This window comes from Erpetoichthys calabaricus, chromosome 1 (assembly GCF_900747795.2).
Source record: "Erpetoichthys calabaricus chromosome 1, fErpCal1.3, whole genome shotgun sequence".
NCBI classification, from domain to species: domain Eukaryota; kingdom Metazoa; phylum Chordata; class Cladistia; order Polypteriformes; family Polypteridae; genus Erpetoichthys; species Erpetoichthys calabaricus.
Window position 1 is genome coordinate 67,600,664 of NC_041394.2, and position 27,142 is coordinate 67,627,805.

General features: G+C 37.7%; 1 protein-coding gene across 4 annotated transcripts in view; it reads left to right on the plus strand.

Annotated features, from left to right (window-relative positions):
- Positions 1 to 27,142, plus strand: part of LOC114651415 (macrophage mannose receptor 1-like) — a 425,221-nt gene that overhangs the window by 206,095 nt on the left and 191,984 nt on the right. Inside the window, exons 7-8 of one of the 4 annotated variants that reach the window (XM_051932998.1) lie at positions 18,118 to 18,456; positions 22,330 to 22,427. The exons of 2 other annotated variants lie outside the window; for them this stretch is intronic. In XM_051932998.1, the coding sequence (XP_051788958.1) occupies positions 18,118 to 18,456; positions 22,330 to 22,427 (437 nt within the window). The remainder of the gene's footprint in view (positions 1 to 18,117; positions 18,457 to 22,329; positions 22,428 to 27,142) is intronic. One more of the 4 variants, XM_051932993.1, reaches the window with a different exon arrangement.

Here is a 27,142-nt window from a genome sequence, read left to right on the forward strand (position 1 = left end):
GTATGTTAGGGTTATTTAGTGTCTTTTACTCTTGATCCTGTGGAAGTGAGAGTGTCCTGTGATGAATGAACACCATACCAAGGCAAACTCCTGTTTGATCTTGCCATGATAGGCTCTAGACTAACTTCAGGATACAGAAGTTTTATATTCCTTACTAGGGGGCTCCGCCCCCTGCTCGCTTCGCTCGCCAACCCCTGGTGTTGGGGCATGACAAAGAGTGAGATGTATGAATGAGATATAGAATAGTGTGAAGGTGTGGATGATGCATATAGAAAGCAAATAATAAAGTGCTTTGCACAGTGTAATGGTTTATTGGAATATTTCTTTGTACACAACATTAGTAGTAAAGATGGTGTCTTGTCCTTGAATGAGTCTTCCTTGGCATGGAGCATTTATAACTTTAACTTTAACGTCACATGAACGTCGAACACGTGAGAAGGCAACATAAAGTTGTCCATGTCCAAAAACGGGTTCAGAGAGGTAGATGCCAACCTTGTCCATGGTTTGTCCTTGTGATTTGTTGATGGTCATGGCAAATGCAGGTCTAATGGGGAACTGTCGACGTTTAAGTGTAAAAGGTAATTCCAGGTCAGAACTTGTAAGGTCAATTCTAGGAATCAGAACAGTATTGTTAGCATGTGATCCTGTAAGAACTGTCGCTTGAATAACATTGTGTGTAATGGTGTTGACGACTAAACGTGTGCCATTGCATAAACCCTGTTTAGTGTTAAGGTTTCTTAATAGCATGATTATTGTTCCGTTTTTAAGGCTAAGATTGTGTTGTGGTAATCCGGCTGGGTTAATAGTGTTCAAATATTCTAAGGGGAAATTAAGATGGTCATTGTCGTCATCAGAGTCAAGTTTGTCAGAGCTTAGAAAGAGCCGTGCCTCTCCAGGAAGTAATGAAATGACCTGGTTATTAATGTGATCAACATTAATATTTTTTGGACATAATATAGTCCGTTGTGTTAAAAGGGGTATTTGGTCTAATGAGATTGCTGTTTCAAATATCTCCGTAAGTAAGTCGTCGCAGATAAAGGGTTGAGGAATTGTAATAATATCTGGGTGAAGTACATCTGTATTGGTGAGTGTACCATCTCCCAGTTGTAATAAGCAATTGTTATATGCGGGATGTGGACATCGCATGTTTTGTACTAAGTGTATCTTTTGAAAGCAATGCCAATTGTCCGCGTAAGATTTTTTTGAAGCACGTTGTAGGTTTTGACATGAATTTTTTTTTTTGATGCGGGTGCGTGTTTGTGGTCCCGTTACTCGAGCCGCCTAGTTTTGTACCCGTGATCATATCGTTAGGAATATGGATAAGTAATAAGGAGGATCGCACTCACTGTTAATATGCGGACTGTTCGTTTCTTCGTATTATCACCAATCAGGTCTCCCGTCTGTATATGTATTGTAGTTCGCTCTCTTGTTGTTTATGTATGACATTGTATTTTAAGGTGGACTGAACAATAGCTGAGCGCATGGCATGTGGAGCAATAGCTAAGCACTGTCTAAAATCTCCTCCTAATAAAAGTACCTTTCCTCCAAAGGGAAAATTATTATTCATCAATGCAATGCCAATTGTCCGCGTATTTTAAGGTGGAGTGAACAATAGCTGAGCGCATTGCATGTGGAGCAATAGTTAAGCACTGTCTAAAATCTCCTCCTAATAACAGTACCTTTCCTCCAAAGGGAATATTATTATTTATCAACGTTTGTAGAAGTTTATCAATGGTGTTGAGTAAGTGACTGGATGCCATTGTAAATTCATCTATAATTAATAGTGTGGCAAGACGGGTGTCACGTGCATTGTTACTGTTCATTTTCATAGTGGATACCGATGTTTCTGTGATTGGGACCGGTATGTTGAATAAGGAGTGACATGTGTTTTTGGAGCCGAGACATTTTTTCTTCCGCGGTTTCAGAAGCTTGTTGTAGGTGCCGACGTGATTTATGCATATTTGCGTTCTTGATTTGTTTCAGGGTGCACTGTTCCAATGCGATGTAATATTTGTCCACATACGCGAAAGCAGTATGGGCCATTGCCTTTTGGAGGCCTGATATTTACTACGGTATATGCAAAAGCAAATGAACTATTGTAGGATCTAATGCAGTTCGTAAAGTTTTTACTTTCAGGTACTTCGTTAGTTAGAAGCTTCTGTAGATATGCAGGATATGAATGTAAAGGAGGCAGTCTAATTTGACCCTTGTGACAACAACGTGTAAATTCATTACTTGTATTGCCAGTTGTTTCTTCAGGGAAGTTAAGTGAATGACAACGATTGCAAATGACATTCATTAATCCCAATGAATTTTCATGAATAGTGGACTTATTATTGAAGGCGTTGTCAGCTAACTGGCGCAATCGTTTAGCAGGTGTCTGTCGTTGATGTCCTTGACGTGTATGTTTTGCTTGTGCCGTTTGAGAGGCGCGTCGTTGTATGTGCAGGATTTGGGACGTGCTATTCTGGAGCTGTAATCGATTTGCCTGTGCTGTGTGAGAAGCCCGTTGCAGTTTACGGCGTTCATTGTTTGTATTGAGCCTTGCCCGTTTTTGTCTGTCGGTTAGTCGAGCTTTCTCTTTTTGGAGCGTTGCCTGCTTGTTTACCGGCATTTCAGATGCGCGTTGTAGATGTCTGCGTTTATTTATTTTGTCCCTTCGCTGCCGTTTTTGTATCTGTGAGACTCGAGGTGTTTCGTTTTGAACCCTTGCTTATTTGAGCTTTGCGTTTTTGGAGCCGAGACATTTTTTCTTGGCGCGTAGCCTCACTTTTTTTTATCTCTGTTAGTGGAGGGGGTGTTTGTGTGTGGTAGGTCTGAATCCTCTTTTTTGTGTGCGTACCGTTTCGTGTGCTATGTGGCACTTGCGTCTGACTCCTTTCTTTTTGGTTTTCTAGGGGCGCGTCGCCTCATATCTTATTTCAGTTACTGGAGGGGGGCTTTGTGTGTCGTGGGCGTCTGAGGGGGGGGGGGGTGTTGCTTGGAGGGGGTGGTGGGATTGGTGGGGCGTGAGCGGCTTCTTTTTTTTGTGTGCTAGGGGCTTGTTGAATCCTCCTCTTTGTGTGTGTCCCGTCCGTTGCTTGTGGGGGGGGGGGGGATTTGTGGGGCGCGAGCGGCTTCTTTTTTTGTGTGTGCTAGGGGCTTGTGGAATCCTCCTCTTTGTGTGTGTATCCCGTTTCGTGTGCAATGGGTTTCGTGCGGCGCTGTGTGCGTTGCCGTGTGCGTCGCCGGCGTCTGACTCCTTTTTTCTGTGGTCGCGGCGCCTCATTTCTTGGGGCGCCTGCGCAGTACGTCTTTTGCGTCCACGGCCCATGGCCGGATGTTCCTGCGTCCATCCGGTTTACCATTCTCGGTTAGTAATGTGGATTATTAGGACGTAAATCTAGTGAAAGGCCTAAAATCTTTGTAAATAAAGCAACACTATTTATTTTATGTAGAGATAACTTTTTAGGAACAATAGTGACTTAAATCATCAACAGCAGCTAAATTACCAGCATTAATCGGTTAACAAAATGAAATTAATGAACAGTGACAGATTAAGCAGATGCATAGCATGCAATCATTGTTATCAACCGAACAGACATTACAAACATACATTTAGTTTTAGTTTCAGGTTATTAGCACTGATGTTTCAATGTGGGCAGTGCGTTGTAACAGAGCTTCATCGACAGTAAATGGTTGGACTGCAATTATCTTAATATGTTTAGAATGCAACAGCACTGCAGAGTTTTTAACAGGAGATCATGACGTGCTGTGCTTCATCAGCACTGTTAATTCTGAAGTACACCATCCCAGTTTATTTTTAAAAGAGTAATGTACCAAATCTGCTCTATTGAAATAAACTGTAGCATTGGATCTGTGTGTAGCAGACTTTCTTTGTCTAACATTGCAGTGCTTAACATATGGCTCATCAGCAGTAAAGCTCTAGAACTATCTGACTCATTGCAGACTGAAAATTGGATATGTCACACAAAAATGAAAAAAAAAAAAAAAACCTTGAGGAGTTTACATCTGTAAGTGAGATGACACCGTCTGGTGTTTTTATTTTACAGCACTTAACCTATTCTTTATTATATATCACCATGAGTAATTGTAACATCTACGTTTGTATTCCTGCATGTAAGCATATAAAAATTGTATTATTTGTTCATGGCTTTCTTCTTTTTCCTTACGCTTGCTTCTTAATCTAATTCAAAACTTTGACTTTCAAATATTTATTCTAATTTGATATTAGTTTGTATCCTGTGTTATTAATGTCATCTTTGCTATTGTATTCTTTTTACTATTTATGAAGCACATTTATCATTAGTAAGGTGCCATATATACTGTATATACTGTACATACATGTATTATGATTATCATTAATATTATTATTACATAGCGTCAAGAGCTCAGGTTTGACCGATAACCTACTCAGTTTCTGTATGAGGTTTGCATGTTCTCCCCGTGCATATGTGGACTAAGTGTATGTAACATCAGATATTGTTTTATAAATATTCAAAGTGTGTCATTAAGCACTCTCAATTGCAAAAATCTGTTTATTCCTACATGTGTTTTTAAAAGACATCCTTCTACTTTAGGCTCACAGGGAGCTCCCCAGGTTTTGCATGCTACTTATTAAGTGAATGATCTGAAATGTTGCTATGACAGATGTTCAGTATTTGATGTATATTGTATGCTTGTAGAAACAACAACAAAAATTTTTTTTATATAGCACATTTTCATACTAGTGGTGTAGCTCAAAGTGCTTTACAAGATGAAGAAAGAAAAGTTTATAAAAAATAAAAATAACATCTGGGGTACTGCCTTCAATCCATCAATGTAGGGACTGCATGGTGCTTTGATCAGAAAAACTAGAAAAAGAACAGCAGAGAAAAGTAGGAATTAGTATGGATTGTGGAGATATGACAAAAATAATAATTCAATGCATATATAGTTTATCAAGGTTACACTAAAATGTAGCTTTGAGAAAGCCATGTTAAAATAATAGTTTTTTAGCAGCTATTTAAAGTGCTACACTGTATTAGACTGGTGAATTTCTATTGGTAAGCTATTACAGATTTTAGGTACATAACATCAGAAGGCTGCCTCACCACTTCTTTTATTTTTTTTATTCTGTCAGTCACATTCACGCAATTCCCCTCCCCTCACCCCGATCAGACTGTAACTAACAGCATCAGCATAAATGTACACCCGATCTGACGTTATTCGTTTTCAAATAATATTGCATTAGTGCGTTGATGTTTTCTGATTGGTACTATTTCAGGTCATCACATGATTTCTTCAAAATGTCACATATATTTGTCTCTTTCTTTTTTCCCCCGGCGCTGCGTTGACATCATGCAACAGGTAGGCATGAGTTTATTCAGTGCGAGCAGGAACATGCAGGTGGCCAGTTGCTGTGTGTTATAACACACTTGACCTGGCGTCGATGAACACACATGTACTGTACAAGGCAAGCACGGGTCCACTGAGAAAAGAAGAGTGTTCTTTGCTTATCTTGCAGAGTAACTTCATAGTCGCTTCTTACAAGAAAAGGTGATGGAAAAAGAAAAAGAGGATGCAGCATCAACAAGCTTCTGTTCTAAGACTGCTGCTTCTCCCAGGAAAGAAACTCAGTTAATGTCAGGTGTCACTTCAATGTAATAGGAACCACAACATAGAGAGAGGTGTGTACATTGCAACAGGTACACATGTTGTAAATGTCGGAAGGATGGTCCTTGGGTGTGTGGGAACTGTTAACATTTGAATTTGATGATTGCATATAGCGCTGAACTGACCTCTCTGTACTATTCTTTCCTCTGTATGTCCTATAGTACAAAAGAAACACCACCATGCACCAAAATGTGGAGACTGGGCAAGATCGGGGGGAAAAAAAAATGTGCTTACAAATTACAACCGCAAGAAGTTATGCAAATGAATATGAATAATATAAATAATGTTGCATCCGTGCCACAATGTTTTCCAAAATGTACTATACAGGTCATAAAATGAATAATTTCAAATATCATATATACCTATTGTAAGTGCGGCTTTGACATCGTGGACCATAAGGTGCATACTAATTCAGCATCAGCAGGAACACACAATAAAACTGAATAAAAAAATTCAGGTGACAATGAGATACCAAGAAGGCATGATTCACCAGCGTTTGTGTGTCAGCTTTTATCCCTCCAGATCAGAGAATTTCCAGTTGCATTGTCTCAAAACACCACTCACATCTACAGTTATTCCCAATTTCTACTAAAAACTAACAGCGTCAGATCTACGTGGTTGTATCGTGATCGTAACTGAGAGAATAAAAGTGAAAAAAAAAAAAGTTAACTTTTACAAGTACTACAAATTTACACCGGCTGTTACAGACGCAAATCAAATGTATGTTTTTAATGTGTAATAGCAGCTCACTACTCAAAACGGTAAATTTGCGAGGCAGTGAGGATTGAACCAGCCACCTCTTGATTACAAGACATCAGTTCTTACCGCTGCACCACGAAAACTGTTGTGTTGTGCTTGCACCTTTTGTGAAAGTGTTTATTTGATATTTGGACTTCAGGCTTCACACATTATACAGTTCATAACTACATCTTGTCATTTTTTGCTAAAACATGAAAAACGTTTCTGTTTTAACAATGTGTTTACATAGATTGTTGTAGACACAGAACACACATGAAATGCATGTGTTCCAAATAACAATATATTATTTCACTATACAACTTTATGCAACTCACTCCAAGATAAACACTGAGCACTGAGATACTTCTTTGCGAATTGCGCTATGGCGATGGGTGGTGGGGATGGGATAGGAGGCTGCTTGTGCTTATCAACACATTTACAAGACAAAAGATGCTGATGTAGAGGTGCAAAGGGATTTAAGGTGGGCCAGAATTACAAGTGTTTTCGTTGGCTTTGATAATTCTAGTGTTAAGATAATCTGACCTAATGGAAGCATGTAGATCGAAAAAGAGCAGTGGACCCAGGATAGATCCTTGTGGAACACCATATAGAATACCATGTGTCTTTGAAGTATAATTACCACAACAAAAGACATTTCTGCCTGTTAAGTAAGACTCAAACCAATTTAAGATACTGCCAGAGAGGCCCACCCATGGACTATAAGAATATTGTAATCAATGTGTCAAATGTGGCACTCAGATTTAAGTGGATGAGAACAGATAAACAGCCTTTGTCTGCATTAACCTGCAAGTCATTTACTACTTTAACTAGTGCAGTTTCTGTACAGTGATTTGTTCTAAAACCTAACTGAAACTTGTCAAAAATAGCATGTTTATTCAAGTGATCATTTAGCAGCATAATGACTGCCTTTTTTAGAATTTTACTTAAGAAAAGCAAGTTAGAAATAGGTCTAAAATTGTTAAAGAGATTATTTTTCTTGAGCAGGGGTTTAATAACAGCAGTCTTAAAACTGTCTGGGAAGACCCCCCGTATCTAATGATGAATTTACTATGCTGAGCACATTATCAATTAGCATATCGGATACTTCTTTAAAGAAGCTTGTTGGTATTGGGTCAAAGATGCAGGTGGAGGGTTTCAGTTGAGAAATTATTTTAAATAGATCAGGTAAATCTATCCTGGTTAAAGAATTTAATTCTCTTAAAATGGAATACCCGGATTTAATAGAATCAGCTTTGGAGGGATGTACTATAGTATTTCTAATATCATTAATTTTGTGATTATAAAATAGAGCAAAAGCCTTACAAGATTCACTGGAAGTTTTTTGGAGGAATTCCATTGAGTGACCTGGGTTTAGCAAATGAATAATAGTAAAGAATAACACTGTTGGATTACCAGCATTATTATTTATAATTTTGGAGAAGTAGCACAGTCTCTCAAGATAGACTGTTGTTGTATTCTTTTATTTCAGTCTTTAATATTTCATAATGAACTATAAAATTAGTTTTTGTCCATTTACGCTCAGCTCTCCGGTATGTTTTCTTTAAATCAGACACTCTTTGGGTCTTCCACAGTATAATAATGTTGGAGGATTTTTTAAATGTCTTTTCAGGAGTGACTATGTCAGTGGTAGATCTCACATTAAAACTTTCCACCTTGCTATTGTAAGAGACAACCGGCAACTCAGCCCGGCTGGGACACCCCTGAAATGGAAGGATGGGGAAACGCAGCTATTTTTGGACACTGCCTCCCCCAAAACGCTAGATGGCAGCTCCCCTAGAGTGTACTGGTGCCCATATCCTGGGCCTTGGAGTTCTGTTTCTCAGCCCTTTTGGGTGCCGTGGTGGCTGCCAGGGGGTGCTGTGGAAGGACCTGGGGAGTCATGTCTTTCCCATAGCCCGGAAGTGCAAAATCACGAGAACGGAAACCCCAAAGTACTTCGGGGCTGAAGAAATTTTGACTTCTCTATCTGACCCAGAAGTGCTGGCAAGTCACGAGGGAGGAAGAGCAGGACTATACATAGTTCTCCTGAAGACCCAGCAAGCGAGCCAGAGTCGGGTAGAGGTAGACAAAGCTTGCTGGGAGTTGCAAAGGAGAAATAGAAAGAGAAAGAGAATAGTAATTATTATTATGTTCATTTGCATTTATTGTGGCTGTGGTTCTTGGAGGGCACTGTACAAGAAGGGAAAGGAATAAAAATAGTTCTTGGTGCTTTTACCCGGTTTCCTGAGTGTCTGTCTGTTGGGTTTAAAGGGGAAACAGTGACCCCTAGTGCCACACTATACACATTATTATCACTATTGTAGTAAGCTGTACAAATGGACTGGTTGTTTAAAATGTTAGCAAACTTTGAAGCTGCAGATGTATCAAAAAAGTGTTTTTTAACAATACGCTTCTCATTAGTTGTAGCTATCAGTATTTCTACATTAAATAATAAGAGAAAATGGTCTGAATAACCAATATCCACGATCTGCCTCACATCAACCTGTAATCCTTTAGTAATCACTAAATCCAACGTATGCCACCACATCCCACCCCCATCCCCGTGTGTTGACTGGCTAACATGCTGGCTCAGATCAAAAGAGTGCAGGATGCTCATAAATTCTATTGCTTTCAGTTCACACTGATTATCAATATGAAAATTAAAGTCAGCAACAATTAGGAACCTGTCATAGTTAGTTATTATAATTGACACTAAGTCAGAGAATTATTCAAAAAATGACACATTATATTTAGGAGGTCTATACACAGACAATACTAGAGACTGAGAAACTCCTTGAATAACAACGGCAAGATACTCAAAAGACGCAAATGTACCAAAGCCGACATCTTTACATTTTAACTGGCTTGAATAACTATTTGCTAAACTGCTGCCTTTCTTGCCTTGGTGAACAGCATGAGTAAAGCTGTAATTTGGAGGTACAGATTTGATTAAAACAGTCGCACCATCAGAACTACAGTAAGTAGAAATGCAGTATATACATGAGAAAATTTTCATTTCTACATCTGTTATTACTGTTATTAACGCTATTCAAGTAGTGACTTCAATAGTATTTTCAAAAATAAGTAAAGCAAGAATTCACTGTAAAAAAACATTCTTTCAAAGTTTCGAAATGGGTAGATGACATATAGCCTGAATTAGAAGATATCAAAAATAAATATAAAATGAGACTATATGTATAGAATGATCTTACTACTCATAAAGGAACTTTTAAAAATAAAAAGTCAGCATGTTTGAAATTAAGTAACCATTTGCTTAAACTTGTTGCAGGTTAAAGTAACAAATGGCATCAGAACACATTTGCTATTTGATCCTTGAATTGTCTGATTATACTGGAAACCTTGAAAGACACATTATCAGGAGAAAATGAAGCTGTCACAGACAAGAAAATTGCATGGATTAAGCTGATAGGTACAACATGAATGATATACAGTTTAACAACTATAGAGAAAAATTATGTTTTACACTTGCAAAACTGTGTCCATGTGGACATTAATTGCTGAAAAACTCAAACTTAACATAAACAAAAACAAGAATGACAAACTAAAATTAGAAAATGTCAAAAAACTAAAACAATAAAAACTAAAAAAATGAAAAACTAAATAAAAACTAACATTAGAAAATGGCAAAAAACTAAAACTAAAAAATAATGTCAGAAACTAAATAAAAACTAAAACTGGAAAATATGCTAAACCTAGAAATACACTGGTCATAAATTTTTAGTCCACAAGAGAGGTTGTTTTCAATGTAAAATAAACAGGAGGCTCTTCATCTTAGTAAGATGATTGGTCTCTTTATAAGTGGAATCATAGACAGATTCTTAGCTTCTCTGTTATCCTGAATTTATTTCTGTCTTGCACTTTATTGATATATTTTTTGGGCCAATGGGATGTTGTATTTTATATCCAGGTCTCTTTTTGATCAATCCTGTTTAGACATGACTTATGTCTTTGATACTTCTACCAGCTCAACTTTTTAATGTATCTTTTGGGATAAGTCAGTTTTTTTTTGTCCTTGCATGTTTACACTTTGTGTGCTGAGGTTTCTGGTTTTTAGTTTATACTAGCTCTGATCTGGTATTCTCCAAGTAGAACAGGCTTTTTTTAAGATATATTACTGCTTATCAGGATCTTATCTTTCCCTGAGTAAAGCAGGTTTTTAAAAATCATTACTATTACAGTAAATCCTCGCTATCTGTGGATTTGTTTATCCATATTTATAAAAGTATAACCCATTTTGCAACACCCACAGTTTACTTATGCTTTTAATCATGGCCATGAACAGTAGAGAAAAAAATCCAAGAGAACTATTGCATATGCGCAATATATGAAGTTGAGCAATGACAGGAATGTGATGCCACTAGATGTCCACGGCTGCATACACGCTACACTGAATGAATTGATATGTGCTTACCTGGTGCTGAGAGGTGTGGATAAGGCATTGAAAACCATTCATTGATGTGGACCAGGGCTTTCGATTGTTCCACAGAAACAAGGTTATAAGTTCATACTGATTAAGACCCTGCCCTTTCCACACACAACCCATCACTACTGCTGATTGGATGGTTTAGTGAGATCCTCAGATTTGTTCTGCTGCAATCACAACCTCCAGTTAAGTGCCAAAAATGCAATTATATTTGACTACAGAGTAAGTAAAAGTTGCATCAGCTGTAACAAGGTTTCTATAGGTATATCTGCAGAAGGATCATTACCAAGCATTGAGGGGTGAGAGTGGAGGGCTGGCATGTTTGTCTGACCTTAATCCCTCCGCTGTAGCTTCTCCCCATAGTTGGAGTCCTAGCTACATTTTTCTCAAATAATCAATGCTTCCTTATTCACGGTTTCTGTTTCTGCTGGGTTCTTCATGGACGTAACTTCCGTGGATAACGAGAATTGACTTTATATGTAAATAAGAAAGCATCCTCATGTCACAGATAAACTCAGGTTACAACAACAATATCAACAACAACATTTATTTATATAGCACATTTTCATACAAATGATGTAGCTCAAAGTGCTTTACATGATGAAGAAAAAGAAAAAAAAGACAAAATAAGAATTAAAATAAGAGAACACTAATTAACATAGAATAAAAGTAAGGTCTGATGGCCAGGGAGGACAGAAAAAACAAAAAAAAACTCCAGACGGCTGGAGAAAAAATAAAATCTGCAGGGGTTCCAGGCCACGTGACCACCCAGCTCCCTCGATGCATTCTACCTAACATAAATGATCTCAATCAGTCCTCATTGTATTCAGGGTCCTCATGGAAGGACTTGATGATGACGGTCACATGGACTTCTGGGGCCTCATGTATAATGCCGTGCGTAGAACTCACACTATAACATGGCGTAAGCACAAAAGCGGATTGTGCGTACGCACAGAAAAATCCAGATGCAGGAATCTGTGCGCACGCATACTTTCACGTTCTTCCACTACATAAATCCCGATCAGCGTGAAAAGTAACGCACGTGCACGCACCTTCTGTCCCGCCCCAACTCCTCCCAGAATTACGCCTCTTTGAATATGCAAATCAATATAAATAGCCTTCTGTGAAAAGACAATGGGAAAAGCACAGGGGAAAATATAAGAATTTCAGTGAATACCAAGTGGAGGCAAAGGAAAAATGTACTATTTGTTGGTTTAAACTGTGGTATAATGAACAAAAGAAAGTTGATCGAGTGACAGAGTGTCGGAAAAATTCGAAAGATCAAATTCACAAAGTCGCACAGTGCCCGAAATAAAAAAGAAATCACATATCAAAGTCGCCGTGAAAAGGCAAGTCGTAGCCCACCGTCTGAGTGTCATATGAAAGCGTATTAGGGTACAAACAAAAAACATAGGCACACAGTGGGAAAAAAGTACGAAATGTCAACTTTAATCTCGAAATTTCCACTTTAATCACGTAGTTTATTTTGCCATTGAAGTAGAACATCATAAACTTCATCTTAAAATCGTTTATTTTACTAGTTTCTCAAGTAGCATGTTAAATGCTTTGTTCTGTGTTTGATCTTCTATGTGCTCTATGTGTGTGAATCACTACATGCTTCCGTTCTTTCTCTTTCTCCGACAGGACACAGAATGCATTACATTCGAGATATTACAGCTCTCTGAATAATTAAAATACTGAGATGTATACGTGATATCATTTTCATGATGACAGGAATGAAAGCATGTTATTAAACATGGGAACACGGTGGCGCAGTGATTGTTCATATCTCACGCAAGAGGCTTGCTGCACCATGTGCGACCTTCGATGAAATAATTTATTACAGAAGTACTGTCTCTTTCAAACGTACTAACCTCCAATTCCTGTCCATACTTTTCTTTCTCCAATCGCCACAAAATCAGCTCTGTAATAGACGTTAAGCCATTTGTAAGCTTAGAACGCCGATTCTTCAAAACTTTTAAGGAATATTGAAATATCTTCGTAGTACATGTTTAATTATTCTATTCGTCTATCCTTCCAGTGTTGCGTCGGCACCAGCACGAATACAGCGCAAAGCAGGAGCTATCCTTGAACTAGCTATACACTGCGGCACCGTGTCCTCACAAGTTTAATTATTAACAATACAGATTATTTAAATGAAGTTAAAGTTTTATCTGTATACTATAAGCAACATATTTTGCTGCATTTCATCTTAAAAATGATATTGTCATCAGCCCTGTAATAGACGTTAAGCCATTTGTAAGCTTAGAACGCCGATTCTTCAAAACTTTTAAGGAACATTGAAATATCTTCGTAGTAAATGTTTAATTATTCTGATCGTCTATCCTTCCAGTGTCGCGTCGGCACCAGCACGAATACAGCGCAAGGCAGGAGCTATCCTTGAACTAGCTATACGCTGCGGCACCGTGTCCTCACATGTTTAATTATTAACAATACAGATTATTTAAATGAAGTTAAAGTTTTATCTGTATACTATAAGCAACATATTTTGCTGCATTTCATCTTTAAAATGATATTGTCATCATACGCACTTTATAAAGTAGCGCAGGTTGTGCAATATTATAACTGTAGTGTAAGTTTACAGTGAGGTGATTGTACTTATAAGTACAAACAGTTCTACAAGGAGCACTTGATGGACTGATTGAGTGCGTTTATAGTTCTTGGGATGAAACTGTTTCTGAAACACGAGGTCCGTACAGGAAAGGCTTTGACGCTTTTTGCCGTGGTTGAGGTAGTGTGTACTTGAAACTGTATACCGATAATTCTCTTTCCGATCATCTGCTGCTGTGATTCACACTCAGATACAGTGATATAAATACTCCGAGTGGTGCAGTGAGAGTAATATGGAAAAAGATGATCCGCAGTGGCAACCCTTAATGGGAGCAGCAAAAAGAAGAACAAGATGCAGTGAGCGTAACAATGCTAAAGCAGTTATGGTATTTGGAATACTATGGCTATTCCCTGGCCCATTATATTGCTACAGGTTAATTACAATCAGATGCATTACACTAATAAACAATATGCAGTTAATTTCAGTGTATTTATAAAGCCGCGTCAGGAATGTGGAGCTAAGAAAGAAAGGATGAGCACACAGGAACAGTAGTTTGACCATTCTGTGGACCATTATATTGTTACAGGTTAATTACAATCAGATGCATTAAATTTATGAATGATATGCGGTTAATTTCAGTGTATTTGATAAAGGCGCCGCCGTGGATGTGGATCTAAGAAAGGGTAACCACACAGGAACAGTAGCACTGCTTTGACGCTGGGTGCCGCCAGTCTGCAAAACCGAGCGGAGAAATTGCGTACGCCAAGGTATGAGTTACCGTGGAAATGTGCGTGGCTTTACGCCAAGTTTAGGTTTTATACATCGCGATTTGAGCGTGGAAAGGTTCGTACGCAACATTTCTGTGCGTACGCACTGTTTATACATGAGGCCCCTAGTCTTTAATTGATCAATGTAGGGACATCACTGTGCTTTGATTAGGTGGTGGTGGCGCAGATCACCACCACAGAAAACTGGAAAAAGAACAGAAGAGAGAGTAGGGGTTAGTACAGATTTTGGAGCCACCATGAATAATGATAATTAATTGAATATACAGAGCATCAGAAATTAACTAAGATGAAGCTAAGAGAAAGCCATGTTAAATGTGTTTTCAGCAGTGTTTTAAAGTGCTTCACCGTATCAGCCTGGCGAATTCCTATTGGCAAGCTATTCCAGATTTTAGATGCATAACAGCAGAAGGCTGCCTCACCACTTCTTTTAAGTATAGGTCTTGGAATTCTAAGCAGACACTCATTTGAAGATCTAAGGTTACGATTTGGAGTGTAAGGTGTCAGACATTCCGAAATATAAGATGGATTTAGATTATTTAAGGCTTTATAAGCCATAAGCAGTATTTTAAAGCCAATTCTGAATAATACTGGTAACCAATGTAGTGACATCAAAACTGGAGCAATGTGCTCGGATTTTCTTTTCCTAGTGAAGATTCTAGCAGCTGCATTCTGCACTAGTTGCAATCGATTTATGCCTTTTTTGGGTAGTCCTGAGAGGAGTGTGTTACAGTAATCGAAACTGAAAACAAAAGCGTGAACTAATTTCTCAGCATCTTTCAATGTTATAAGACATCTAACTTTTGCTATATTTCTTAAGTGAAAACATGCTGTCCTAGTAATCTGATTAATATGTGATTTAAAATTCAGGTCACAGTCAACAGTTACCCCTAAATTCTTTACCTCCTTCTTGACTTTTAATCCTAATGCATCAAGTTTATTTCTAATACCCTCATTATATCCATTATTGCCAATCACTAAAATTTCAGTTTGAGAAAATTACTACACATCCATTCAGAAACACACGTAAGACATTGTGTCAGTGAATCAACAGAGTCGGGGTCATCAGGTGCTATTGATAAGTACAGCTGCGTATCATCAGCATAGCTGTGGTAGTACAACCCAGAAAAGTTCCTTGGCGCCAATTTTTTTTTTCTGTGGAAATCCAAAAAATAACAAATTTCCCACTTTAGTTGGAGTATTGCAGCACATACAAATCAAATTTTTTTTATAAATGTTCATGCATAGGTGCCTCTCTGTTAAGTACAAATACTACTCCCAGTGACTTTTTAAAAGGCAATGTAAAACAATAAAAACATAACTTCCACATTTCCAGACAAATGACATAAAAAACGTTTTCTGTATTTATAATATAAAGTGGAAATGTTTTCACACATACTGCATGGATTAAGTATGGAGAGTTTAGCGGCTTGATATGACATACAAGTACCAATGTACATTTTGCCATTCTAATATAATTTAGAGTTATTCAACCCATTATAGAATTCTTTTATTTGGCTGAGCTAATTCAACATTTTATTTCCACAGAAACCAATAACATTAGTAAGAGGTATTTCTGGATAAATGAGAGCCTGACCTGGAGTAGAGCTCAGAACTACTGTCGCGTGAATTACACAGACCTGGTCAGTATAAAAAATGAGACTGAAAATCAGGAGATAATGAAAAATGCTAAGAATTTCCCTTTTTGGATTGGTTTATTTAATAACCCATGGAAATGGTCTGATGGTGGGAATTCAAAATTTCAAAACTGGAGAGATGAACAACCAGATAATTTTCATCAATTGGAAAAGTGTGTGGCATTTTCACAGTCAAATTGGAATGATGATCAATGTAGTTCCCAGAACTACTTTTTGTGCTACAACAGTAAGTCTTCTATATTACTGTACTGTATGTGACCTAGAAGAGCATCTCTTAATTCAGATTACAAACTGTCCAAGAGGTGTAAGAATAATTGAAAAACCTATAAAATTAGCTATTTCTAAAATTAAAATACTCATTCTAGTGCCTTTTACAATATGCTTTACAAGCTACTTGATATTACTGTAAATATTTATATCTGTACACAATATTTTTCAGAGTCCTGCACTCCAGTCTCCTGCACCAGCACGTACAACTTTGTGTCATATTTATTCTCCTGGAATGATGCTCAGAAGCACTGCAGAGCACACTACACAGACTTGGTGACTATTGAGAACCAAACAATGAATGATCAACTGCTAATAATTACAGCAAATAAATACTCTTGGATTGGACTTCGCCATGAAAAGGACAACTGGCACTGGTCCAATGGAGAGCCTCTGGCCTACACAAACTGGAAACGGGAGTTTTTCTGTGCTGTGCTCCAGTCAGATGGCTCTTGGAATGACTTAGTCTGTGGTGAAGAACATCCTTTCATGTGCTTTAAAGGCAAGTTCAATTAATTTCAATTCAATTTATTTTTATAAAGCACATTTCCATTGACATGTTCAGCAAGTTGTAGACATTTGCCAAAAGAATACATCTAAAATAAGGTATAAAGCAACATTAAACTACACACAAAAATGCATTATTAAGCTCAAAAACACCATACAATAATATATTTACACAGAAATAGAAACATGTATATATTCATGTAAAAATCAGTAAGTAACTACAGCCAATTCTTGTTATCTATGTGAGACCGAAAAGGGTGGATGACAACTCTCAATGGAGCACAGAAAAAAAATTCCAGGCTACACAGAATTGATCTCCCCTTAAATAACTCCTCCACCCTTGGTAGTTCATTGAGGATCTGGACTCAAGCGTGCCATACTCTGTATCCCAACACTTCCTGTTTCATTACACACAGATAACAAATGGGGACTGGATTAGCTCTTAAGCCAGTTTGCAGATTTGCTTGTAAAGTTACAGTCCAATATTTCCTAGTACTAAACAGGACTTTGCAGTCTTCTACACGCTAGTTGAAGGAGAACCACCGGTAATAACTCTAAATGAAGTCAATAATTTTTTTCATGTTTGACATCTCAACCACACCCCTATAATCACTTACAAGACTTTAATTTGACACATCAGAGATGGTTGAAGTATATGCAAAATTTAGGGTATTGGTGAGACTCAAATATTTTACTGCTTAAATTACAGGGACATATGGTAAAGCAAGTTAGGGTAGTGTGTTAGTTTTAATAAAAATGGTATAGCTCAGACATGGTGGGTGTGAGTACAGCTGTGGGGCATTTAATGTTGAGATTGACCGATTGCGTATTCATGTGTAAACATGATCAGCTCAGCCAATTTCCTCATTGACACTCTGTGCATGGTTAAGCAAAGCACCTTTATGGGGTACAGAACAGAGTCTGACTAGGACAAAGAGAGAATCTCAAAAAAAAGATTGAGAATGAGAGAAGAAAAGATAAGAAATGTGAGTAAATCAAGAGACACATTTGGAAAGAATTAAGGGTATAATTGGGAGAGCAAGCATTGGACGGGAGGCAAGGTGATCGGGAGACCCCTGGGTAAATAAAAGGAACTGTGGTCCAGAGGTGTGGCATCAAGGGAGCAGAAGTGGCTGGATGCCACTCAAACACAACAAGTAGTAGAAACAAAAATAAAAAAAACTCAAGAGAAAGAAAATAAATGTAAAGAAACACCTAGAACCCTAAAATACTGGCAGAGCAACCCTTTGTTAGAAATATACAGCAATAATATGTATTTAAATTGTATAATTTTCAAAAAGTCAACTAACTATATAATTCTTTTTTCATTTTCTGAATATATTTTCATGCACCAATTACTATTTTCAGGTCATGCCATTGGTGTTACATGTTCTGATTTATGTTTAAAACATACAGTAATCATTTTTATTTTAAAAGGCATACACTGTTCACAAATAAACAGCCAGACTGTCATGTTTTTAATCTCTTAAGAAACCAATAACATCAGTGAGAGATACTCATGGATAAATCTCTACATGACATGGAACAAAGCCCAGCAGTACTGTCGTGTGAATTATACAGACCTAGTCAGTATAAGAAATGAAAGCGAAAATATGGAAATAATGAAGAAAGCACAAAGCAATCCCTTCTGGATCGGTCTGTTCAATGACCCATGGAAGTGGTCTGATGGTGGACAGTCAAAATTTAAAAAATGGAGCAATCAGGAGCCAAATAATTGGAGTCTTAATGAAGAATGTGTGGAGATTTGGCCAAATGGAACTTGGAATGATGCTGATTGCAGTTTGCAGAAACCATTTATTTGCTCACAAAGTATGTTAATCCTTTTTATTTTCGTGTTTATTTTTATGTGGTATATAAAGTTGTGTATTATTTTTGCAGATACAACAGAATATGAAAATTTGTTCAAAAATGTTTAATACTTTTCATGACTGCTCCAGACCATATGCAAAGCAAAACGTTTATAAAAACTGTTAAAGACTTTTTTTTCCTGCACTACAGTGTCAGTTTGTACTTTACTATTAGAACATAAACTAGGGGGCTCCGCCCCCTGCTCGCTTCGCTCGCCAACCCCTGGTGTTGGGAATGACAAAGCGTGAGAAATATGGATAAGTAATAAGGAGGATCGCACTCACTGTTAATATGGAACCTTTTCTGCGGTTGAACAGTTAATAGTGCCTCATTGTAATGAGATCTCCCTATGCTGCATATTGTGAACGAGTTGAGATGACGTATGTTTAATATGGACGGTTCATTTAGAAATGGGGCTTTGTGTGTCATTTGTTATTTATGTTACTGTGGTCGTGGGTCTGAATCGTCGTTTTCGTGTGCTATGTCCGATGTCTGTCCCGTTTCGTATCCAATGGGCTTTGTGTGGTGCTCTTGGCTTCTTTTTTTTTGTGTGCTTGTGGCTTGTTGAATCCTCCTCTTTGTGTGCGTCCCGTTTCATGTGCAATGGGATTAAATCCTCCTCTTTGTGTGTGTCCCGTCCGTTGCTTGTGTGTGTGTGTGGGGGGGGGGGGGGTTTTGCTCGTGCGGCGCTGTGTGCGTCGCCTGCGTTTGACTCCTTTTTTCTGTGCTCACTCCTTTTTTCTGTGGTCTTGTCCGCCTCTCGCGGCGCCTCATTTCTTGGTGTGCCTGTGCAGTACGTCTTTTTGCGGCTACGGCCCATGGCCGGATGTCCCTGCGTCCATCCGGTTTAGCATTCTCGGTTAGTAATGTGGATTGTGAAAATGTCACATTTACAAAAATTTGTATTTACAGCTATATGACAATGTTTCTTTGGTTTATTTTGTTTATTTGGAACACAGACAGATAGAGATGAAAAAAACTTTTTATGATAGTTTTAGAAATCAAAATAGATGTTCTTGTGTAGGCACGGTGGCGCAGTGGGTAGCGCTGCTGCCTCGCAGTTGGGAGATCTGGGGACCTGGGTTCGCTTCCCGGGTCCTCCCTGCATGGAGTTTGCATGTTCTCTCCGTGTCTGCGTGGGTTTCCTCCGGGCGCTACGGTTTCCTCCCACAGTCCAAAGACATGCCGGTTAGGTGGATTGGTGGTTCTAAATTGGCCCTAGTGTGTGCTTGGTGTGTTTGTGTGTGTCCTGCGGTGGGTTGGCACCCTGCCCAGGATTGTTTCCTGCCTTGTGCCCTGTGTTGGCTGGGATTGGCTCCGGCAGACCCCCGTGACCCTGTGTTCGGATTCAGCGGGTTGGACAATGGATGGATGGATGGATGTTCTTGTGTAGTCTTTCTCCAAAATACCTGGCCATGGAGTGGAGCAGTCTTATACACAGTATATTGTATGACGGTGCTTATTTTTTACACCATATTGTACTGTACAGATAAAACCGATAGTTTTTTTCATTTGATTCATTCTGCCATTTGTGTTATCTGTAAATCAATGGCTTATCTAATGGAGTTTCTACAAGCAAATTCTGTGTGTATGAGTTTGAGCGATGGTTGTGAGCATCAGGTCTTTTTCCTGTCCTGCACCCAAACCTTCTAAAATAGGCTAAATAAAAAAAAATAACAAGCAATATAGAAAAGATATGTAAACAGGCTGGGATGCATGTCTTCTTGTAGAAAGACCATACAATTGTCACGCTTGGGTCACAGATTTTCACAGAGACACAGGAGGTTGTAGAAAAAAAGGAACTTTATTCAAAGCACTGCAAACAAACATTTGTCTCTTTTCAAAAGTTTAAACATGCTCCATGACAAGTCAGAGATGACAGTTCCACCAGGAGCAGAGAATGTCAGAGAGAGAGAGAGAGAAAAACAAAACAACCAATTCCAAAGTTGACAGGCGCAGCACAAGGCTTTTAAGTAAGCGGAGTACCGCGTGAGAGGTTTATCGCGCGTTATAGCACAAGTAAGAAGGGTAAGGAGCAATGTGAAGGTAGACTGTCAGCTGTTTCAGGGGTTTTCCCAGGGGCGTCTGTGTCCTCTGAGGGTGCAATCAGCGCTCCAGCTTACACAATAACAAACTGATCTACAAGGACTAGCAAAGACTAATGTAGGAATCCTGTAAGAGATCCATCATCCACCCCCATTATAGGTATGGAGCTATAAGCACCTTGAGGTCAGAGATGTGGGTGATGCCTCATTAATTCAAGAGATTGAGAGTTTAAGGTGGATTGAACTGTGGAATAATAACAGCCAGTTATTTATAACTGAGGTTATGCCCCTTGAGGTCCAAATAGCTTTAGCTGCAATAATCACAGTGAATATAGTCTATTTTGTTGGTAGGTGATTGTAGGACAATATATAGGTGTAAAGGAAAAAAGGAAACTGAACTCCTAATATAGAGGGTAGCAGTAGAGCAACAGAGGATCACAAAGAAAAGACAGGAGGACAGAGTCAGAACCAGGCCAGGTTGGGAGCATGCGGTAATACTGTGTTGCCGCACCCATCACATGACAAACACCTGGATTGGGACCCCAGTGCAACAGGTGACACCTCTGCACCACTCTGGGACAGTGTGTTTTTTTTACAGTGGCTGAAGTGCCAATCCTGCCACCAACCCCCAGGTTTTCCCTGCAAGTTGGAGGGCCTACATGCAGGGTTGGTTGCAAATTAACGTCACACCCAGGACAGAGCGATTGCAGGTTAGAAGCTTTGCTCGAGGACCCAATGGAGTAGAGTAACTTTTGGCGTTTGCAGGATTTGAACCGGCAACCTTCTGCTTGTCAGCACAGGTCCCTAGCCTCACAGCCACCACTCTGCCCGGGTTAGAACATATAAAGAAAAGTCCCAAGGACATTTAATGAACACAGGTGAAAATAATGGTTTATTATAGAGCACGCTTTCACCTTTGGTGGTCATCTGTTCATTGCTTGGTGTGTTGTATAAATGTTGGCTTAGCTTTTTCAGTGGTAGAATTATAGATTGGTGATTATGTCATTGATTTTTCTTTGTAAATTTGGCATTTATAACAGTCATAGACATTTTTGTGTACTACTGATGTGATAAAGTAGACTAATTAATTTTAGTTTTTTAGTGTAATGTTAGTTGGTTATGTGTAATACTGGGCAACATTTAACTTAAAATTGAGACATTGTACTACTATAGTGACAGGCAAACAAGAATTAGAAGTTATTATTTGCACCATTCTGACTTAGACATGGTGCCATGGGTATGAATCAAATGGAGTATATCACAAATGTTGACCTGCCATAATGATAACATGTCCCAGAAGTAAATTATATTTTACCTTGTATTTTAACAGTTTTATCAGAATTCTTAAAAACAATTGTGTTCACACAAAATTACAACTACTAAATTATAACATAACAGAGAAGATAAAATGAGCACCTCCTTATTTAACTAGAAGCATGTACACATAAAATCAATAAACATTATTTATAAGAATGCCAAACATTATGTGCTGCTGCTCTTTTTATGTAGTTGTTTAATCTCAAGGCACATTTCTGTTTCAGTACTAAACATCTCATGTGTAATATTAAAAAATTACCTTTTCAAAGATATAGCTGTAAGCAAGATTTATTCATATTGGATTCTTTGTTTCGGTCAAGATGCAAGCACAAAATTCCAAAGACAATATGATGTCAAAATCTTGAAAATTCTCAATGTAGAAATGCATATTTAAAAAAAAACATGGATAAATTTGCCAATTTGATAACAATATTATATGTTAAAATCACAATAAATTTTCATTCTCTTTTAGGTTTGGTGGATAAGAGGATAATGATGAGAGTCCGTATTGATATACAGAGTGATCTAAATCCTGATGATCCAAAAATCAGTGATGCCATCCTGAATCAGGTCTGGAGCCCTGTGTTTGACCTTGCAATGTGTAGAAAGATGTAAAATTTTACCTAGGCTGGCCTTCACTTTTTATTTTAGTTATTCAATATGTGCGATGAGTGAATTAAAAGAACACTTTTCATACTGTAATTCTTTACCTCAGATTCTGTGCTTTGTATAATTGAAAGAAAACTTTAATAAAATGAGTATGCTAATGTACTTCTGCAACACAGCTCCAGGAAACTGTTCAAAACATAGCTGGTGAGTGTGAGGAGTTTACAAAGTCCTTCCTTGTCTAATTGATTTTTTCTAGTCATTTTGCCTGTTTTCTTACCACATCCTGAACACATGCAGGTTTATGGAGTGTGTAAATTGGACTGGTATGAATGAATCTCGGAGTGAATGAGTGTTTACCTGCCGATACACCCAAAGTCGGTTCCCCTTGCTTTTTAAATACAGTAGGTTCCAGCTCTCTATTTTAATTAGTTAGGTTAAGTTAATGGATGGATGCAAAATGGCCAAGACTTCTACAGTTAGTTTGCTTTTCTTTTGCAGATCAAAGAGGATCTTCTGAAACAAAATTTGATGGGATATCTTCAGTGGAAAGAAACAAATGGAAATATTTTCAATGTTCTAAATACTGATGAAAACAAAAACACTGGATAGAAATTGGCTTGCAGGTTTATTTGAACAACATTCTGCTTCTCTCATTTCTAGAGTGCTACTACAAAATTTGCAATAAAATGGTATCTCAGACTGCTACATTATATGCTTTTAATGTATAAGCTTGTTATTGGGTTTTGGGTCAATTCATGGATCTTTATTCCTTGTCAATGAAAATCACATACTGAAATTTTTGTGAGTCGTCCTTGAGTCAGCATACACTGTATAGGGGTGGAAAATGACAGATTACATTTACTTCTGTTCCTGAACTTTTTTGTAAGGAAAATTACTTTTTTAAAGTATTTTTAAATGCAAGTTCTTTTCTATATATATAAAAATGGAATGGGTGGGTCGTCGGGTGGGCCTTTTTTTCATTCCGTCGTTTTTTCGACGTTTTGAAAATGTAGAATGATTATTTGATTTTTTTGTTTTTATTTGATCGTGTCTATGTAGCCGCCGTCGTAATAAAGTATCGCTAAAATCGTCATTTATCGTAATTTATTTTTGACGTATAACGTCGCCGTCGTCGAGGTCAGTGATACCACTGCAAAAAATCTGCTTACGGTTGAAAGACACGCCCTACTCACTGGACAGTTAAAAACACCAATCAAAATAACGATGACATCAAGTATTACCCAATCAAAAGTAGGAAAGGAGGCATCTTCATAAAATGCGTGTGGGATGATTTGCATGAGACGCTGCTTTAAAAAAAAAATTATAAAAAAAATACGGGATAAATCCCGTCCAGTATTGATTCAAAACGGGACGCGCAATTTCATTCTCAAACGCGGCACGATTCCGTATTTTAAAGGACGGGTGGCAACCCTACAGTGCCAGGTAACCACCCATACAATCACATTGTGATTCAGACTAGGAATGCAATGAATGTAATTACCCCGATCTACATACAAGGCGAAAGTCTTGCAACATTCAAAGATGATGGTTTGGGATAAGTACACCATACAACATAAAAGAGCTTATGAAGCCTTGAACCGAAAAAAGCAACATCTCAGAGATCGTAAAAAAAAAATAGGAGCTAATGTCGTTTTACTCGCTGTAGATTTTAGTCAAACATTACCAGTTATTTCACGAGGGAGACCAGCACATCAACTCAACGCGTGTTTAAAATCCATGCTTCTCCCACGCTCGGTTATATGTTGCATGTTCTCGGGTAGGTGCACCAAAAAATGTATACATTTAAGCATGTAATGGGCAAACAAAAAATGAGGTATACCCGAAGGCACAGCAGTAGTACTTAATGTAACTTTACTTCTTAAATGTTAATATTTTACTGTTTAATAATTTATACGCTTCTTATATGTTGTTCAAATTCTTTTATCAAAATACCACTGACAGCGCAATGCACGATAACATCGAGTGAATACACCATACGCATCCGCCCACGGCTGCCCTGCTGTGCGCAGATAGGACTTGATTGTACAATAAAATAAAATAAAGATAAAAAGACTAAAACAATCATCACCCATAAAGCGGATAGTAGATGTGACGTACTATATGTGTACCACATTTCAAGTGTATAGGTGCAACGGTTTGCGAGCTACAGGTCATTTAAAATCCTGGACAGACACACAAATTGCCACGGTAGCAAATTACAGAAGAAGATTTTACTGTTTAATAATTTATATTTATATGAAATGTGCTTCTTATATATTACTTCATATTCTCATATGATAATGATGTTAATGTTTATATTGATTTCTGTGTTATTAAAACTGCATGTATGTGTGTATATGTATATATATATATATATATATACGAGCTGTATATACCCGGCGTTGCCCGGGGCAGAAGTAACCTAATCGGTCAAACACTTACATATATACCAAAGTAAACCTAATCGGTTTAAACAGCTTCATATATACAGAAGCGAACCTAATTGGTCAAACAGTTATGAATGTGCAGAATGATTTTACAAACATTATGCGTGTTAACAATCATTAAAAAGAAAAGATTGAGGAACTGTTCTTCTATATGTGATGAAGCCACTAATAAGACAGATTTTTTTCAGGACCCAGCTGTTTCATAACTAAACTACTGCCACCCCAAAGTAATGCCTAATAGTGGTTTTTGGGGTAGCTGTGGAATAAAAAGGGTGTTTTTTAGTCAGTAAGAATCTGACAGTACCCTTCAGTACTCAATTTATTTTTATCTAATTTTTACTTTTTCACAAAGCCATCCCATGCCAATTTGTATGAATAAACTTTTGCTAGAGAGTTACCAAAAGTTTATTCATGCACATATTTTAATACGGATAATCTATCTCTAATCAAGGTTCTCATTTTCATTCTAATTTAAAATAATAATAGATACTCATTTTTTTCTTCTGTTTTAGAAAAACCAATCTATGCCACCTACGTCTTCGTCAAGTCAGCTTCATCCAGCTTCATCACATATAGAAGAAGAGTTCCTCAATCTTTTCTTTTTAATGATTGTTAACATGCATAATCTTTGTAAAATTATTCTGCACATGCATAACTGTTTGACCAATTAGGTTCGCTTCTGTATATATGAAGCTGTTTCATCGATTAGGTTTGCTTTGGTATATATGTAAGTGTTTGACCGATTAGGTTACTTCTGCCCCGGGCAACGCCGGGTATATACAGCTCGTATATTTTAAAAGGTAAATTTGAAAATGTGACAGTCTTACTTTGTTACATTTTCAAGACAGGTTGTTGGAAAGTATAATTGATCGGCTATGTTCAAAATTTGAATTTCACAGTTGAAGACTTTTGGTGTAGTGGTAGCAGTGACACTGTCTATCAATGATTACATTCAGAAATGTTGTTCAGTCACAAGGACAGAAGACATAACAGCTTTAATATGCAGTTCAAACTGTATCCCAAAAACTGCATACCTGAACACAAGAATTCTTCCTCAAATTTACAAAAACCCATGGAAGTAAGCTGGATTTCAGACAAGCAGGGTGTTTAAAATACTGCAGAAAAGATAAAAAAAATCATACTGTAAAATACTACTGTAAATTTCTGATATCCCATTGTTGTTGAAAATGAAGCAGTGCCCTGTTGTCGAAAAATATAAGCTAGGATAACATGTAGTATCATGTTTAAAAAGAAACATTTACTTTTATTTAAGTAATTTTTTGCCTACATAGCAAGGTTATTATAGTTAATGAAAACTAAAATCAAAACTGAAACTATTTAAAGAAAACATTTTCATAAACTGAAATAAAATAATGAACAAAATCAAAATGAAAAACTAAAACTAAATGAACCTATTAAAGTAGCTGGAAAGACTAACTGAAAAAAAGTAATAATTTACTAAAAATATTTGTAGTTTTCTTTTTTGAATGAATATTCATGCCATTAGTCTTTAACTCTTGTAACTTTTAACTCTAAAACAGAAAGACATCCACCACGATCATTCATCCAACGCATGGCGGCTGGTGACAGAGGGCAGGTGTTCACACAGCATTTGCGGTGACAGAGCAAGCTGAATACAGGCGTGTAAAGTGTGTGAAATAGAAAGTGATTTACTGTGTGGCCTTTCTTTGCGCTTGTTGTATATCAAGATGTAATTCAAATGCCTGAACCTTTACCACATGACAGAAAAATCACAAGTGAGTAATGTTTCAGTTTATTTCTCAGGTGCCTGCTTTTTGTTGACAGTAATTCACCTGCCACTTTGCACAGGAGAAATCGTTTTTACTTTCTCGTATACAAAGTAAAGATAAAGTATAGTAATCATGAAAAATTCAACTTCGAGATTTTGATGAATCTTGATGTTTTAGACCTCCCCAAGTCCGAAAATAGTTTTTTGGAATTATGTCCTAGTGTGTGTCTGTGTGTATGTAAACACGATAACTCAAAAACACAACAAGATAGATGGATGAAATTTGGCATGTGGTTGATATACCAAAATTGTAGTTCTTTATTAACTTTTGGGCCAAACCCATCAAACAGGAGTGGTACTTTACCTGAACACATATTCGATTTTTTTTTTTATTCATGAAGCTGGGCGGCACGGTGGCGCAATGGGTAGTGCTGCTGCCTCGCAGTTGGGAGATCTGGGGACCTGGGTTCGCTTCCCAG